General features: G+C 43.2%; 1 protein-coding gene across 3 annotated transcripts in view; it reads left to right on the top strand.

Annotated features, from left to right (window-relative positions):
* Positions 1 to 3406, top strand: part of DCX (doublecortin) — a gene marked incomplete at both ends in the record, with an annotated part of 110415 nt that extends 107009 nt beyond the window's left edge. For all 3 annotated transcript variants that reach the window (XM_082681742.1, XM_082681741.1, XM_082681740.1), the window contains one exon: positions 3350 to 3406. In XM_082681742.1, coding sequence (XP_082537868.1) covers positions 3350 to 3406 — 57 coding nt within the window. The remainder of the gene's footprint in view (positions 1 to 3349) is intronic.
* Between the last annotated feature and the right edge of the window lie 16003 nt (positions 3407 to 19409).

The raw sequence follows: 19409 nt of genomic DNA, 5'->3' as shown, positions 1-19409 counted from the left end.
GGGAGAGGGAGAATAGAAATAGGGCAAGTTAAAGCACCCCAAATTTCGGTATTCTTACTGAGATTAGGCCATTTTTCTTGAATAAACATTTTTTGGATTGTTGCAAGCCTTTGGTTAATTTCCAGAGTTCTGAAAAAGTTGATTTTGACAATTTTTTCCAGTGTTACTTGTATTTATGTAGGAGTAGATTTTCAGAGTCTTTCTCCACTATTCTTGAAGTCTAGAGCTCAAAGATACTTTGACTATGTTCAATTTTCACTTTACTCAATTTATGGAGAACTGAATGCCTTCAGAGATGCAACTCCATTGTATGCCACTTTGCCTCAATTCAATTTTATGTGTGTTTTTTATTGTCCTCCTGTTGTTTCGTCAGTGTTGTACTTCCTACCTGTTTATCAGTTTTCTAAGCAATGTTGTTTGGTAGTTTAGAGCAAGAGTACCAAATCATGTGTATGGCCTGGTCGTTTTGGATGGCCCCCTGAAGTAAAAAATGTTTCTTACATCTTTAAAGCATTGTAAAAGAAACAAAACCCAAACAAACAAACTGTGTGACAGAGACCATATGTGACCAGCAAAGAGAGCCTAAAATATTTACTATCTACCCCCTTACAGAGCAAGTTTTCCAACCCCTGATTTACAGTGTAGGGATTATGGGTTGGTGAGAAATGTATCTATTTGCTATAGTTGCCTTTGTTGTGTTTTTTAATGAATCAGTCTTTCTTTAAGAGTCCTCAGAGCTGGTAGAGACCTTACAGATTGTACATTCTGTATTTTCTTGATGAAGAAACCAATACTCAAAGACTTATTCAATGTCACAGTACTACTTAACCAGGAGTAAGACCTCAAGTTTCTGAATACACTTTACTTCTCTTTCCATTCTAAGCGGCCTAACAGACTTCCTGCCCCTTCTTTCTCAGCAAAAAGCATTCTGTGTTAGATAAGTAAGTCCCTCTCCTCCCCATTCTTGTCCCCCTTCCTCATCTTCACTTTTTCCTTTACCTCAAGGAGAAGCTGCATTCTCTAATTTTCTTGGGCTATCTGCTACTGAAGTTCTCTGTTTCCATTACCAAAGAGAGTCTCTTAAATATCCAGAGACTTGACCCTAACATTTCCAGTTTCCTTTAGTATTTTGCTGATAATGTAAATGAAAACAGTGGTTCTCAAACTGTGTTTCATTTGGGGATGGGTGAGATTCTGCCTCCCCCATGTCTGGTTCAACCAAAACAACTACACTTTTATTTATTTCATATATTTGGCTTCCAAGAAAAATTTCATTTGAATAGAGAATTTAAAAGAGAAGCGAGAGAGAGATGGAGAGAGAGATTTGAAAAGCTCTGATTTAGACAATGGGTGAAGTAAGTCCAGGAGTAATCACAAGGATCTCCAAATAGAGCTCTGGGAACGGTGGGAAAAAAACAATGCCATATCATCCCATCTCCCCAAGACACAGACAAGGCTTGGGGCAGTATTGGAGCCATGAATCCTAATTCCTGGTGGGAACTGGAAGCATTAAGAAATAAATTGGACTTAGGTGATGGGGTACATTTTCTGGGTTAGCCACTTGTTCAGGGCCTGGCAGCTCTCTGGGGGCCTGAAATGAACCCATAACTGATATACATCCACAACTGATTTTTGACAAAGGTACAAAAGTCAATCAGTGGAAGAAAGATAGCTTTTTCAATAAATGGTGCTGGAGCAATTAGATGTCCCTAGGCAAAAAAATGACCCCTAACCCAAACCTCATATCTTATGTAAAAATTAACTCAAAAATGGATTATAGATGTAAATGTAAAGCATTTAGAAAGGAAACATAGGAGGAAATCTTCTGATCTTTGGCTAGGCCAAGAGTTCTTAGATTTGACAACAAAAGTGCAACCCATAAAAGAAAAAAATGATAAATTGGATAAATTGGACCTCATCAAAATTAAAAACTTTTGCTCTGTCAAAGACCATGCAAAAGTTATGAAAAGACAAGCCACAGACTGCAAGCCACATATCTAACCAAAGCCGTATATAGAATATGAAAATAACTGTTAAAACTCAACAATAAGAAAAGTCCAATTAGAAAATGAATAAAAGACATGAAGAAACATTTCTGAGGAATTGTTTCTTCAGTTGAACTCAGGAGGAATTATAGATGTCAACTATGCACGTGAAAAGATGTTTAACGTCATAGTCATCAGAGAAATGCAAATTAAAACCACAATGAAGGGCTTTCCTGGTGGCGCAGTGGTTGGGAGTCCGCCTGCCGATGCATGGGATGCGGGTTCGTGCCCTGGTCCAGGAGGATCCCACATGCCGCGGAGCGGCTGGGCCCATGAGCCATGGCCGCTGAGCCTGCGTGTCCGGAGCCTGTGCTCCGCAACGGGAGAGGCCACAGCAGTGAGAGGCCCACGTACTGCAAAAAAAAAACCCAACCACAATGAGGTATCACTACAAATCCACAAGACTGGCTAAAATAAAAAGTAGTGAAAACACCAAATACTGGTGAGGATGTGAACAAACTGGATCACTAATACTTTTCTGGTGAGAATATAAATGGTACAGTCGCTCTGGAAAACATATGGCAGTCCTTACAAAACTAAACATGCAATAATACACAACTTAGAAGTTGTACTCTTGAGCATTTATCCCAGAGAAGTGAAAACTATGTTAACCCAAAAACCTGTACATGGATGTTTATAGCTGTGTTATTTGTAAAAGCCTAAAATTGGAATCATCCCACATGCCCGTCAACCGATGAATGGTTAAACAGACTGTGGTACATCCACACTATGGAATGTTGCTCGGCAATATGAAGGAGTGAACTATGTTAAAGGCAGCAGCTTGCTGAATCTCCAGGGAATTACGCTGATGGGAAAGGCCAATCCCCAAAAGTAATGTACTGTGTGATTCCATTTGTATAACATCTGAAATGACAAAATGGTAGAGGTGGAGAACAGAATATTGGTTGCCAAGGCTTAGGGATGGGGTAGGGGTGGATGTAGCTATAAAAGGGTAGCACGAGGGAGCCCTTTGGCAAGGCTACGGTTCTGTATCTCGACTGTGATGATGGTCACACAAATATACACATGGTAAAGTCCCATAGGACTACACTACACACACACACGCACACACACACACGAGTGTGTGGAAAACTGCAGATGTTACCACTGGGGGAAACTGAATGAAGGGTACATTGTACGAGGCTACCTCCCTGTACTTCAACTTTCTGTGAATCTATAATTATTTCAAAATAAAAATTATAGAAAATATTAGTTTTTGAAAAAGCATCCGTATAATCTTGCCCATTCCAGAGCCCAAGATGTTAAGAAAAGGAGAGTTAACTTTATCTCTTATCTTCTTACAGGACCTGTACCTGCCTCTGTCCTTGGATGACTCAGACTCACTTGGTGATTCCATGTGAAGGAGGAGAATGTTCAGAGTCCAGAGTACAAGCTTACTGTTACAATAGGGTACTTCTGCTCAAGTGTCCAACAGGGCTATTGGTGCTTTCAAGTTTTTATTTTGTTGTTGTTGTTGTTACTTTTAAAAACACACTGTAATATGTTGGGTTTATTTTCCTGTGATTTGTCATCTGGGCCACTGATCCACAGTTACCAATTATAAGAGATAGATTGATAACCATCCTTTGGGGTAACTTTCCAAGGATGCGAAATGTGCTAGTCCATGACCTTTCTATTGAATACTTAGGCGCCTGCATTATTTTTCCCCGTCTCACTTTGCTCATACATGACAGTCTTCCTTCTGTAGAAAGTTGTTTACATACATGGCACTTAAGATGTGTGTGTGGGGGAAGAAAACTCATTGGCAAATCCAAGAGTGACAAATACAAGTGCCCCTTGTCTCCCCATCTCAAGAATGCTGGAGGATCCTTGGAAGACGGCAAGGCAGCTCCCCAGCCTGGCTCTTCACTCCCGACTGAACCCCCAGTTTGTTGTTTAGCGCCAATTCCGGCTGTCAAGGGGGAGAGAGAAACACCAGCAACTTGTCATTCTGACACCAGATGCTTAGGACCCCGGTGCAGGGCTACCTTAAAGAAACCAGGCAAAATTGGAAAACACTGTAGACATTTCAGTAGTGTTTATACAGCACAGTGAATTCCTTGTCAACATCTCCACTGGGGCAATTTAGAATCAATAAGCAATTAATAAGAGTTGGGGGTGAGCGGCTTCCATATACCTGATTCCTCTAGGAGGCTGTCTAACACAAACCGTACGGTATCCATCTATCTCTGTTCTATTGAATGCCTTGTCAACAGCTAACACTGAAAACACTGTGAGAATTTGTTTTCAGGTCTGACACCTTTCGGTCGCTTTTTATAGCAAGAAACCAATATCCTTTTTATAAAACCTCGTGTCTATATTTCAGGAGCAAACTCTTCAGGCTCCTTTTTTATAAACTGGTGATTTTTCTTTTGTCTAAAAAACACATGCAGAAAATTTACCAAAAAAAAAAAAAATGCAGAAGAAGAACGTAGTTTAGAAATCATGCTGTCACTGCCAAACAGAAACCTCCAGGAAAAAACAAAACGAATAGCAGAGGCCAATTCAATAGAATCAGTCTTTTGATAACTTTTTAACAGTTACGCTTACATTAGTAATTTCAATGTGGACCAGACATTCTGATTATATTTTAAATGAAATGTTATGGCATATTTTAAGCAGCTCTTTTTTATCTATAATCCTGATATTTCATACTGAAGACAGAGAGTCCTTTCACTTGTTTTTAACACTAGAAAGGATTTCTCTTTGCTAAGGACTGATCATTTGAAATAGTTCTCAGTCTTTGAGGTACAGGTTCATAACACTGCTTTTTGTCTGTAATCATAGCCCATAATAGCAAAGGCAACTAAATTAAGTGAAAGCCATGCATGCCAGTTCTGTGTTTGCTTTTAGCAGATATGAAGATGTCCTTATTTCTTTGTAATTGTTCAGATAGTTGGAAAGGCGCAGCATTTGAAGCCAAGCTGCCGTTTGGCTATTGAATGACTTGCATTTGTTCCTCCACTTTAACTAGAATGAGCTTGCTGTGTGTGTGTGTGTGTGTGTGTGTGTGTGTGTGTGTGTGTGTGTGTGTGTGCAGCTGCTTCATAATTAGGAGATATTACAGGACACCCCGACGTGGATCAGTGACAACTTGGTGGCATTGCTGATGTGCACTGGGTAGGAGGAAACTTGTGATGGAAGGGGTAGATCAGATGCCCCTAGACAAGCTTCAGGTGTCCTTAGCTACATAAAACAGTTTTGGTTCAAGGAAAGCCCAGATGTTGGTAGTATTGATTCCTGGTAAAACTGGTCATTGAAGAACCCAAAATTATGAGAATCTCTTTTTGCCCCTCTCCTTTATTTGTAGGCTGTTAGAAACCATTAAGAAGCCCATTGTACTTACCCCCTGCTTCTTTCTAGAAGTTCAAGGTTTGCTTAGTGCCTGCCAGAGCAATTTGTAGTTAATTGGGAAAAATTGGTACTTGGGGTGGAGGATGTAGAGAGTGGTAGGAGGTCTGTTTCTAAACTGCTGGCCCGATTCCCCAAAGATTTCACCCACAATCTTTCCCCAGATCTCATTTAGTCCAATTCCTTCAATTTAAGATGAAATGCAGGCTGAGGCAGCCAAATGACCTACTGGTAGAGAGCAGGACCAGAGGAGAAACTCAGATTTCCTCATGTCCATGCTACACCTCTGAGTGTTCCCTTGTTCCCCTGCTTGTGGCATAAGTACCATTAGAAAATATTCAGTGGCCGTATTTTCTTTAGAATGATCTTTCAACCTTCTATAATAATCAAACAATTCCTATTATTGTCTTCTATAATAATAGAATTTCTACCTTTTAAAAAAATAATAGAATTTCTACCTTTAAAAAAATCAATTATAAGGAAATGTTTCTGTACTGCCACTTTAGGGGAGTTTGGTATAGTTCAAAATTCAAGCCTTTAACAATTGCATTTTAAATTGGCCCATTTTCAAGGCAAAAAGAAATCTGGTTCTTACTGAGCACCTTCACCCCTGTCATTGGTTCTCAATTTTATCCAACCCAGTTTTACTACGAAAGTCCCATTGTGTTACCTTCTGCACAGGCAGCAAGTAGCACGTTACTCAGCAAGGATTTGCCGCCACTCCCCTGCCCCAATCTCCCTCCCTCTAGGACACACACACAGACACACACACAATCCATCTGTTGCTTGTTCCTACCTCCTGATTTTTCTTCCTTACAGAAATAGAAATAGGGACAAAGAAAGGGAAAATGTATATATGGGGCTGGGCTGAACAAGTTCATAAGTAGTGTTAACTAGGGGTAAATTGAGAGAAAAGTTCCTTTTCTCTTCACTGTTTTGGAAAGGATAGCCATTAGCATGACTGCTTTGTGTCCTTAAGGACTTTAGTGTTAGCCTAGATTGAATCATAGAGTTTTCTAGCTGGAAGGAACCTTAAGATCATATCATCTACTCCAAATTCCTCGTTTTCAGGCCAGGAACGGAGATGCAGAGGTAAAGTAATTTCCCCAAGGTCACACAGCTGGCTAGGGGCAGAGCTAGGATTAGAACCCACATCTCCTGGCTCTTATTCCAAGGCCTTTTCCCGCTGAACTGTATTGCCTTCCACTAGGCTCCTGAGAATTCTTTCCCAGGGTCATGTTGCATCTTGGAGCCATGTGCCGCTGCCCTGATCTCAGTGGGAAATCCACCCAGCAACCTAATATGGCTCTTTCTCCCTATATTCACATGGTTCCCATCCACATGGACTGCAGATGTCCCCAAAGAGAAGGAGGCATTGAGGACCAACAGGAACAGTGGGATTGCTGACCTTGTCTATCCAACACAGGGGATCACTGCCCTACCTTGAGGAGCCCTCAGAACAGCCCCCGGAGCTCCTTCCCTGTTCAGATGGGATGGGGGAAGACTGGTGTCCCCTGTCGGCTCACTTCATCTCATCTCGTACTGGTTGGTCTTTGTAGGCTGAGAGAAATGTTTCTTGTTCCTAGAGCAGGGGAAAGAAGGATGGGAGAGAGGAAGGGAGGGAAGAATAATAGCTTTGTTCATCCTGACTTTCTGAGATGACTTTGAAGTATTTTTTTAAATGAGTGAGGCTATCATTCACTGGCAATGATTTCTTTTAAAATATGGGAGTGAGACAAACTAGAGAAAATAAGCTGACCTTACCATGGTTGCCCTCATCCACAATGTCCCCATAGCCATCCTGCCCTGATGGGGACAGTTTCCAGGTATAAGCAAGGGGCTTTGTGACTGAAATGTACCCTGGCTGATGTTAAACATTGACTCCTTGTGTTTGCACTAAAATAGCAAGCTATGTGCTGTACACACCATACTTATCTTCTTGTGTACACTGCTCCTGTGGCCTTCCATGGCAGAAACCAGGGCAACAAGGTCTGAAGACGTAGTTTTCCTCACAGCAAGGTTCTTCCTGGGAACTAGGTATTCGTTAGTTGAGTTCCAAAAGACCTCCTTCTGGGCTTACCCCACTCCTCAGGAAATTCTGTCTCCTTCCTGCTTTTCCTCCTCAATCAGAAGTAACCAAGGAACCTCAAAGGAGATGTGTTGTTATCAGAAGAAGGCAAGAAGAAGGGGTCTGAGCCTCTAGATCCTTCTTTGAATCACCCAACCCAAGTCTTAGACCAGCAATCCAGTGCTTACCTTGGACAAAATTGTGTCTACTTCTTAGTCCCTTCAGTACTCTGGATGGACATGTCCCCATTCCCCCTCAGATTTTTTTCTAAATAGCTTATCCTTTTTTAAAAATGCATCTACCAAGGGCACAAGCATGCCCAATTCTCCAAGATGAGCTCCAGCACACTGATGAGAATGTTCCCCAAGCTCAGCGCACCTCAAAAACATCTATGCCTACAGACTTCCCCAGGCTGATGCACTGGGACAGTGGGGTTTGAATGACTTCCTTCACTGTCCAGTTTGCCATGGGAATAAAAAGCATGGATATTTCTTTTAAAAAAAAACATTGGAACTTGTCCTTGGCCACATGGGGCCACTTGGATTTCGAAGACCAGGCCTCACTCATGTATTGTCTTCATTGCATGAAGAGATTTGGCTTTGAGGCCTAGGCTGGCTTCCTAAGTAAACCATCACTGTTTTGAAGCTCATCTGGGACTGGGGAGGGGTTAGAGTCCTATGTTTTAGTACCAGGAAACTAGATAGAATAAAGGCCTAGCCGTTGATATGCCGGAAGTGACCTGAGACCTGTGTAGCCATGGAGCCTTGCAATTGCTGGGCTTCCTAGGTCTCTCTCCTGGTATGAAACTTTGAGGCTGTCACACTTCTGCCTCTGCCCAAGAAGGAGACCCCATATGTAGCCTCATCCACTGTTCTGCGATTCCATGCAGGGTTTCCTCTTCTTCGTAGTTGTGACCACCTGGAGCAAGAATACTGCCTTGATTCCTCTCGCCTACCTTTTGGCTGGAGGTACATCTCCAACATTTTCTCTGGCTTCTGGTGGCCCAGACCCAGTCCAGTGCTGTTAACCCTCAGTGGATTACCCTTAGTCAGCCCTAAGCACTATTATCATGGACCAAGAGAACACAAATCATTTCTTAAAAATGAATTCCCAATTTTATTCTTCCTCTGGCTAGCAGAAGTCACTTCCCTAGTAGATACAAGGCTGGAGGTTCTCGCCATACAGCAGCCAAGATACATCCTTAGGGAGGAAAATGCACAGAGCACTGGCTCCAGCGGGCCACCTACTGTGGACTGAGACTTGACAGCTTCTCCCAGCCCCCTCCACTTTTTCTTTTCAGAGACCAGAAGGCTCCTTCTCCATCAGCCGGTCTTTCAGTATGTCTGGCTAAAGAATTTTGCTCCTCCTGTCTCTTCAGGAGAGGGTGACTTCCTCTTCTGGTCCCCAAGCTTATCTCCATCCTCAAAGATCTAGTGTGGTCTTTATACTTGGCCTCTTGGTGTTTCTTCCTGCTTGTTTTCTGTTACGGATCCAAGCAGGCCTCCCACTGTGGCCTAGGCAGTGCGACACCGGTTATCATATGACAAGACTCTTGAGCCCCTACCCCTTCTAACTGCCTAACTTTTTATTCCTTAGTCTATAGGCTTCAACATCTTCTGGAATCAGAAGCAGTCTTGTCTTACATTGGTCGCCCGGGGCTAGGGGAGTATGGAATTCTCATTGGGAATTAAGGCATCTTCCTGCTCCAGATGAGAACGACAGACTAATTGGGAGAGGACAGATAGCACAACAGAAGTCAGAGCAAACATCTTGTAAACTAAGACAAAGACTTAGAGGCACTGGAACTGTTCATGTATGGGTTACTAACCTGAGGAAATCAATGGCTTTGGCCACTCTCTACCTTACCTCCCCTGCGTATCTCTTAGTCTTTTCTTTCTCTCTCTACTTCACCATATCTGCTCTCAGTTTTATACTCTGTTTTATCACGCTCTCTTTCCACAGTACAAACATCTCTCCTTTGTCCTCTGCAATTCTTCTCTCTTTTATTCTCTCCCTTTTTAATTTTTTTCCTTCCTCCTTATCTAGGTGTTGGACATATGCCTCTTCTTAGCCCTGTGATTTTGCCTTGGTGACGAGAGGTTATTTCCAGACTCAACGAGCCCTGATCCTACCTGAGTCCCGTTAGAAGTTTGTTGGTGGGAATCAATCCGATCCTGGCCCTTTCTTCAACATTTTCAGTTGTAATTCCCCGAAGCAGATCCTCACAAGCAGTTTCCCTATAACTCACGTATCTTTGGGTTTTTGCCTTCCAGGCATTGTACAGAACACTTTGCGGTTCCTTTTAGTCCACCATTTTGTGGAGCAGTGAAGTGTGCTCAGAGAAATAATCAGCTGAACAGAATCCACCTATGAATTCGTATCAGCTAAATACTATGAATTGATTTTGTTTAATTTGCTCATAACTTTAAAAGCTGCAATACAATATAGTGAGAAACCACAGGTAATTTCTCCTGTCATTTGGTGTTGGGTGGGGGAACAATTTGTTTAAAGTTTTACTGTTACACAATAAGCTCTCTATAATAACCTTATAAACATAAGGCTTACCAAATATTGAATTTTTTTAAGTTAAACTGATAGGCAATTGGGGTTGGTTTAAATGTTAAGGGTATTTAGCAATTCCATAATATAAAAAGAAATAGTCACATAATTGAATTGTATTTTTCCTTCTGTTACTAAATCCACCTAAACATTTACTATTGACGCCAACTGTTCATGATCCTGTGCAGGCAGTCCATATAAGAGTAATTAATGGAACTAAAGAAGCCATCTTGTAGGTTCTAATTTATTCAACAGGGTGCACAGCCCTTGGGAATGTCACTGCTTAGCGATGCCGTATGGAATGCCCTTTCCAATGCCGTTTCTTTATAAGTTCTCTTGAAGGGATTTGAGCAAGTAAGAGGTTATACCAAAATGTCTCCAACGTACGGTCCTGTAAGACATTGCAGCTTGAAGCCAATGATCCCTTATGACTTGTACACAACTAATGCATGTTTTGATTGAATTTCACATCTCTCATGTGTGGTAAGTTCTTTAAAACGTTTTCGGTCACCTTTTTGTGCCATTAAACTTGTACAGAAAACACTTTTATGGCCATTTTCAAAGGGAGAAAGTTTAAAATGGAAACAGCCCACCCTTTCTGCCCTATAGCTGTAGTTAGAACTCAGTTACTGTAGCAAAACAGCTGTAATTGGTGGTTGTAGTGTTAGAGCCGTTAGCTTGCTAGTGACTAGCTTTGGAGAGTAAATGCATGGTATTGTACATCACATTTCTTAAATAACTCATTTTAACCTCTGAAAAGAATATATTCTTCCTTGTGGTCCCTCTTCCCTCCCTTGCCTTCTCCCTCCCGCTGCTCCCAGGTGTCTTACGGTTGTAAATAACTGATTTAGGGGCCAATAATTTTTGCCAAGTCAAGTCAGCAAAGAACAAACAAACCAAAAAGGGGGGGGGAGATATTTCTCAACATTCTCTCAGTAGTTATTGACCATTTCCCAAGGATTGGCATTGTGATCAAAGAGCCGGCTCCCCTTTGCATAAAAATCATGGCAACCTGGGAGCCTCTTTGGCCATCTGATGACACTGCAGAATTGAATAGTTCTCAGAATCACATATCATCTAAAGACAGTGAACAAAGATGTCCCTTATCCTTGCAGAATTTTTGAAATATTCAGAGGTCCTCAGAAGGCTCTGCTTGACCAGTGACCAATAACTATTTTTAAAACAGAAAAGGAAAACAGAGAAAGACAGTAGATATTTAGGGATTTTTAGCTGCCCCTTTAGAATAGTTATAGCCAGAAAAGACAAGGACCTGGGTTTATACGCATTGCTGTTGGTTTCCCACGCAATGCCTAGCCCGCTCTTAGGCTGTGATTCAAAAGCAGTGTTCCAAGAAGGCATCCTCCTTTATGGTTTGCTGTTCCCACTTGGACTGGTAGGTTTGGCGAGGCCCGTGTAAGCCAGCTGGAGCAGACCCTTTTCATCTCCTGTGCCTGTTAATATCCCTCTCTTCCTCCCTCTGCAATTTGATGAGGGCTTTCTTTGGTCAGAGGACTTCAAAGTCTAGAGAAGTTCCCCATGTGTGTAACGTGTTGTGAACTGTGAGTGCTGCGGATTCACAGCGTTCAACACCGGGCAGCCACGGAGCTGCTCTTGCAATCATTTTGGCTCTCAAGCTCTGTTCTTCATTTCATTCTCATTTCTGTGTACATTTGCAAGATGTGTGTAATGTCATTTTCCAAAAATAAAATTTGATTTCAATATTTCTGGCTGACATTCTCTCTCTCTCTCTCTTTTTTTTTTTTAAAGCATTGAACCGATGATCATATAACCACAAAATTTCCAAGCTGGCAGAAAAACTTAGACCTTATATTATATTTTATCTGACCCCTTAATTTTATAGACGAGGAAGCTGAGGATCAATGTATGATGGAAACACCATAACTAACAGCACAGCACATTTGCAACATATATGATCTCAGATCTCCCTTCCAGAGTTGAGCAGGAATCAAATGAACTCTTTATGCTTACCATGCTTTGGCCAAGGTCAGTCTGTGCCAACGGCATAGGTGGTCACTTCTAGTACTGTGATTTCAGTGGCCCAAGAAAGACTCCATGTGGGTTCCTTGAAAATACCTCTACCTGCTGCCTGCAATTCCTTGGACAGTGTAGCTCTTCTCCCTCCGTAGGTTGATGTGCAGCTACTCTCTGGGAGAGGGAACACCTACGTATCATGTCACCTTCAGGCGTAAGTGATAAATTGAATATTTTTCTCAGATAGGGTTTCATTAACAGAACACAAGGTACAGGGCTTGTGAAGAGGTTGATGGAGAGGGAGGGAGGAAAGGGCACAGAAAGAGGAGGCGGAGATCCTGGAAAACAGTTTGGCCAACTTCACTGTGCAGGCCAACCCTACAGCTCCCATCTGACCTGTATCTGGAGAAGCAAAGATGCCAGCAGCCTAGGTATTCGCAAGGACTAAGATGATTGCGGATACTTCCTCCATACAGTATTTTATCAACTAGCCCCGTGACCATCACTCTGGTGGAGACAATGAAAGTATATGGGGAGGACTTCTTAGTGTTCCTAATCCAAAGAAAAGTTAGATACAACAACAAGACTGTCCAGGCCAGTGTTCATTCCCAATATCATCAGGCCCTTCTCATCACTGATTTCTCATGATGTCACTTTCTCCCACCTTGGTCTATCCTGGTCTCCACTGCAAGTAAAATCTTTCTAAAGAATCATTTTGATTGTGTCATTCCTCTGACCAGGAACTTATGATCGTTGTCTATTGCGCATCAGATCAAGTCCGGCTCCTTTTCATGGTTTTTATCAAAACATCTCTGGAGAAATGACTATGTTCCAGGTTCCCTGCCAAGGTATCTGCGAGATCGAGGTCTTGGTCTTAGGACTCCAGGAGTTTTAGTCTAGACCTGTTAATAAATGAGCCCAGTGCAAACGAGCGAGTGCTGTGGAAACACCAAGTGTGGTACAATTAATGTCCCAGGAAGATGAAGGTCAGGAAAACATCACGGAACTGGCAGGATTTGAGAACAGATTAAGGGCTTTCCAGGTGGGCAGCGAGCATTCCAAGCAGACGGAATAGCATGAGAAATGGCCCTCCCTGAGAACCAAAAATTACCTGAGGTGGCAAGGTTATAGGCCCCGTACACAGCGTTCTGGGAGGAATTATAGTTTGGGTGGGTTTAGACCAGTGGTTCCCAAATGCTGGTACAGCACCTAATGGTAATCTGTAATAAAACGTTCACCAGATTATGGTGGAAAGAGAAAACTAAGGAAATATCGTGTGGTTTTTCATAGAAAGAAATGTACTCCATTTAAAGGACTATCTTTTGTTTTGCGATCTTAGCCTTTTAACATTTTTCTTATTAAAATACTCTTTCTTTTATGAAATGTTGGTCATGGTAGAAGACACGTGTGTGTTTGTCTTTTAATGTCCTAACAAGGCAAATGAAAAAGTGAGTAAACCTAGGAGAGGCTCAGATCAAATCGATATTTCTTTTCTTCTTAGAATTGGATGATCTGTGAACTCTAGAAGTTTGGCAACCACTGGTTTAGACTAAAAGAATGGAGAAATGGAGAAACCAGTATGAGCTAAGTTGAAAGAAAAAAGGTGTTTGGTATTTGAAGGAAGTTCTTCCTAGGAGTACTACTCTCTCTCTCTCTCTCTCTCTCTCTCTCTCTCTCTCTCTCTCTCTCTCTCTTATGGTTTCCTTCTTTCAACAGTGGCTACTGAAAGCCTCCCACACTCCAGACCCTATGCGAAGGCCATGGGGATATAGAGATAACGCAGGGTTTCTACCTTCAAGGTGCTCACAGAGCATCAGTACCACCCAGCACTCGCCAGAAATGCAAATCCTCAGGTCCTACACCGGATTAGAAACTGGGGGAGTAGGGCCCAGCGATTCCTGTTTTTATAAGCTCTCTGGAGAATTCTGAGAACCTCTCTAGTTTGAGAACCCCTGCTCTTGTGAATTCCACTTCCTTTTCACCAGGACTCAGTGAGGATCTAAGTAGCCTACAGGAGCTCATGGGCCGTTTGAATTAGAGCAGTTTGCATCTTGCCCAGTAGAACTAGGCTGTTAACTTTGATAAGATCTCTTTATATTCAGTTTTCTGAAGAAAGACGGCCTTTTCAAGCTTGAGAACAAGCTTGCATATGTAAAGACGTATTGAGAATGGATCTTTGCAACTGTTGCAAGAGTCCAGATGGGGACATGAAAAGAACCTGAATTAAGGCCAGAGCAGTGGAGGTAGAGAGGAGGGAGCTACTGATATAGAAGCATCAGGATCTGGTGGCCGGACTGGGTATATGGGATAATGTGAAAAAGGGAAAGCCCCGACTTGTGCACTTCTGTCCTAGTTTCTGCTGTGCCCAGACTTGGTCCTCTGCTCTGGACAGTTCAGCAGCCTCCTTCTTATCCAGCTCCTCCCCTGACTCGGGCTCTGGCTGTGCCGTGCTCATTCACACTTCACTCTTGCTGACAGAGTCTACCCTTCTTTCTCTGCCCAGAAAAATACCCTCTGAATGCCCTTCCACATTTTCTCCACCTGTCTAAATCTCAGACGTAGCCAAAACCTACCAGCAACGGAACTTAAGGCATATTTATAAGAAAAACAAATCCCAACATGGAGAAAAACTGGCGACTTCCTATCCTGGACTTTCCAGGGCCGTCCTGATCTTAGGTAATTTTTTTCTTTTTCCAAATAAAGGTGATTTGTTAAACATATAACTAAATGTGATTTCGTTTTTAGACCTTTCTTAAAGTTTTTATATAAATACACTCAACAAATGGGAAAACATCCCTTGTCAGGACACACATCCTCAATGAGGGTTTGGAAAATGTGACTCTCTTCCGGGAGAGGCTTTTTCCCCAGGTTTCCTTGTCAACTTTTCTGGCCCCGTCTCCTCGATCCCATCGCCAGCGTGAAAGAGACGCTGCCCCGTCTATCTCTAATCCTCCCTTTTCAATGCTCCAAGAGGGTCTTTCAGGTAGTCTGATTGTATCAAGCCTGCTTCAAGGAGACAGTCTTGAGTAAGTAGGTAATTTCTCTTTGAACCCCGGAGGCTACTGATTTTCTCCAACCAAGAAGACTTGGCTTAAGTTGTTGTAACCCCTCTTCGTTCCCTCCACCCCCCACCTGCACAACCCTAGATGCTTCTAAAAATACCCAATTTAAAGAAGGGTAAGTCCTAGGGGTCTGCATTATGTACCACTATTTACTATCCTCAGTGGTGAACCAGTTGCACACAGAATTGCAGAATGTCAAAGGTGGAAGGGCCCTCATAAACCATTTGTCCAATGTTGCCCAAACTTCCTCAGGAATGTGAGTTACATGGGATACTTGTCACAAATACAAGTTCTGGGGCCCCATCCCAGTCCCACTTGATTAGGGCTCCAGCACAGTGGCCGGGGAAACTATGTTTAACAAGAGCCTCAGTGATTCTCTCATCTGCGAAGTTCCCGGCGCTTCCCAAACTTTACTGTGGATTGAATCGCCTGAGGATCTTGTTAAAAAGAAGATTCTGATTTACAAGGTTTGGGGTGGGGCACAGATTCTGCATTTCTAACAAGTTACCCACGGATACTCCATGCTCCTGGTGCACGGATCGTACTTTAAGTAGCAAAACATTACATTCAAATTCCTCATCGTTCAGAAGAGGAGGAAACTGAGGCCCAGGGAAGGAAAGGAAGTTACCCATTCAGACACTTGGGTAGAGGCAGAGATGAGCTAGCACTGGGGACTCCTGGGCCAGTGGTCTTTCCACATGGCCAGGCTGCCTATCACCAGCAGTCACTAAAAGCAGCCCAGCTGTAATGGTACTGTTTCCAATCAAAGGCTAATTGGAAAAATGATGCCTCCTGAAAGGGAAGCAGCCCTGGTTTGTCTCAGTAATGAGTGGACACACTAGCAGGGAGGGGACAAAGGATGGGGGAGGGGACAGAATTTATGTCTCATTTTAATTGAAGAAATGAGCCAAGGTCCCCTTACAAGGAGCCAGGAGGGTTAAGGTCACACAATGTCCTCCTACCTCCTCCAGGAAAAAAAAAAACAAAACTAAGCTAAACTAAATTAAACCAACCAACTAACCAAACAAACAAAAAACCATCACCCAAAACCTTGGGTAAGCGCCATGATGGAGGTGCTGCAAGGAGATGGGAGATCCCAGAGGAGGGGCAGTCTGACTGCTGGGGTGGGCTAATGAAGGCTGCTAGATATTGGAGTTAGAATAATAAAGCATTAATGATGAAGAATGAGCTAAGAATTACCCTGCCTAGAGTAAATCTTTATTTTAATGGTCCCCTTCAGGCACGGGCTTCGCTGAGATGAAACTTGAGCCGAGGCTTCAACAAGTTGGAGTTTGTTTGAAGTTGGGGGGCGGGGGCAGGGGCCTTCCAGCCAGAAAGACCTGTTTGCACAAAGGCAAAGGGTCTGATCCACGTCCAGTGTATCTGGGGATCAGAAAGTCCTTCAGTGAGGTGGAGGGGTGTAGAGGGCAGGGGAGTGAGTGGATGAAGACCGCGTTGCAAAGGGAAATCGGGATTCATTCATCTGACAAACATACAACATGCTTCATGCTGGGCACTGTATTGGGCCCTAGGGGGTAAACAGACATGGCCCCTGACCTCACAGAGCTCCAAGTCTAGCTAAGGGAGACAGTAATGATAACACAGTGTGACGGGAGAAAATGCAAAACGGCAGGGGAATCGTATGGGGCACCTAATTCAGCCTGAGGACGAGTTAGGAGAGCCTTCCCAGAGAAAGTGACATCTTAACGGAAACTTGCAGATGGATAAAAGCCAGAGGGAGGAAGAATGTTCCAGGTTAGGGGAAAGAATATGTGAAAGCCCTGAGAAAAGTTAGTTGGAGCAACTGAAAGAAATCCAATATGGCCAGAACACACGGGGCCTGTAGGCTACGTTAGGCAGTTTGAACTTCCCCTTTGAAGAGCTCCCAGGGAGGTATTTAAAAGTTTTAAGCAGGAGAGAGAGATGACCAGATAAAAGTTGTAGATAGATCATTTCTGCTGCTGCCCTGTGGAGACTGGACTGGAGGGACACAGGAACAGGAGATAAGGAGAGCATTTGCCCGGGGCATTGACGTCCTTGATCCAGGAGAGAACTGATAACAGCTCGGACAAGGGTAATGGCAGTGCCGAGGTACAGGACAGGGAATCTACAGGGCTTGGTAAAGGATGAAATCTGTGGGAAGGTGAGGGAGAAAAGGTTTTATTTCTGGTTAGAGGGAAGTGAGTCAGAGGATAGGAAGAACTCCAGGCCAGGGAGAGCTGAGGGCCCCTGAAAGGTGACACCGAGGGAGGGACATTTGGGGGCCTCCTGCTGGGCAGTGGCAGCCTCTCACGCAGCCTGGGCTCTTTGGGGCACAGGGCTACCAGAGGCCAGGAGCGGATGAGGGACTTCTGTTCCCGCCCCTCAGCGCTGTGCAGCCTCTGTGTGGACCGGGCCCTGGCTGGGTGAGCTTCCTTCTGGATGAAGGGTCTGGGCCCAGAAGGAGAAACTACCAGCGGCCCAGCTCTCCAGAGATGCGCCAGGAACTGAGTCGGCACCACACATGCTTTATCCCGAGCAAGGCTCATCAAATCCCAGCAGGGTCGGGGTGCTATCCTCATGCCTACAGATAGGAAATGGGGGCTCAGAGAGGTGAAGTGACCTGTCAACAGTCACACGGCCAGGAAGTGATGGTTTGATGGTCTTTCCATTAGACCTTGTTTCTCAGAGAAATTTTGATACCTCCATCAAATGGCCTCTACGCTCAGTCCCACCACTATGGCTGCCACAAAAGCAGAGTTTAAACTCGTCTCTGCCTGGGAGGGCAAGAGAGGTTGCAAGTGTATTTGAGGATGCTGTATTACAACACCCAAGGCTGAAGATGCTGCAGGATGAAAAGGCACATCTCACAGGCATGGAGGAAGCAGCAAGAAAGTTATGGGGTGTTGAAGGCAGGTGGTACTTAGAATGGGGCACGTTCTCTCTGGAAGCAGTTTGGAGCTAACGGGGTAAAGGCAAAGCAGTGTACAAAGAGCTTGGGGGGAACATCACCAGGAGGACTGGAATTCAAGAACACAGAGTTCAAAGGACTTGGAGAAATCACCTAATGAGGCCCCCAGGCATCATTCCTGCTGGGTTCTTTCTTCATTTTATCATATTTTCCTTGTTTTTAAAAATGTGGGCTGGAGTATCAAAGGGCACAGTCAGCAAAGTGAAAAGGCAACATATGGCATGGGAGAAAATATTTGCAAATCATATATCTGATATGGGGTTAATATGCGGGATACATAAAGAACTCTTACACTTCAACAACAACCAAATAACCCAATTAAAATATGGGCAAAGGACTTGAATAGACATTTCTCCAAAGAAGATATACAAATGGGCAGGAAGCACATGAAAAGATGCTCAACGTCACTAATTATTAATCAAAACCACAGTGAGATACCCCTTCACACCCATTAGGATGGCTGCTATGAAAAAAAACACCCAGAAAATAACAAGTGTTGGCAAAGATGTGGAGAAATTGGAACCCTTGTGCCTCACTGCTGGGAATGCTGCAGCCACTATGGTAAACCGTATGGCAGTTCCTCAAAAAATTAAAAATAGGATTACCATATGATTCATAACCCCATTTATGAGTATATGTCCACAAGAATTGAAAGCAGGGCCTCAGTGAGATATTTTCATGCCTATGTTCATAGCAGCATTATTCAAAAGAGCCAAAAGGTGGAAGCAACCCAAGTGTCCACAGACAGACAAATGGATAAACAAAATGTGGCATAAACATAGAACGGAATATTATTCAACCTTAAAAAAGAAGAAAATTCTGACATATGCTACAATATGGATGAACCTGGAGGGCGTTATGCTAAGGGAAAGAGGCCAGTGATGAAAAGGCAAATGCTGTGTGCTTCATCTCTATGAAATATCTAAAATAATCATATTCATAGAAACAGAAGGTAGAACGGTGGTTACCAGGGGCTGGGGGCAGGAGAAAAGGGGAGTTGTGTAATGGGTCTAGAATTGCAGTCATGCAAAGATAAAAATTTCTGGATACCTGTTTCAGAACAACGTAAATATACTTAATACTACTGAACCCTATACGGTTGACCCTTGAACAACATGGGTTTGAACTGTCAGGTCTACTTAATACATGGATTCTTTTTTCAATAGATACATATTATAGTATTATGATTCTCAGTTGGTTGAATCTGTGGTGCAGAACTGTGGATATGGAGGGTGGATTTTCAACTGCCCGGAGGGTCAGCACCCCTTAACCCCTGTGTTGTTCAAGGGCCAACTGTACTTAAAAATGATTAAGATGGTAAATATTACGTTAAGTATATTTTATCACAATTACAGTCTTTAAAAAATATTAAATGTGGGCTG

Source organism: Grampus griseus, assembly GCF_964374135.1.
Source record: "Grampus griseus genome assembly, chromosome: X".
NCBI classification, from domain to species: Eukaryota; Metazoa; Chordata; class Mammalia; order Artiodactyla; family Delphinidae; genus Grampus; species Grampus griseus.
The sequence above is the reverse complement of the archived record's forward strand: the minus strand, read 5'-3'. Positions and strand labels throughout refer to the sequence as shown.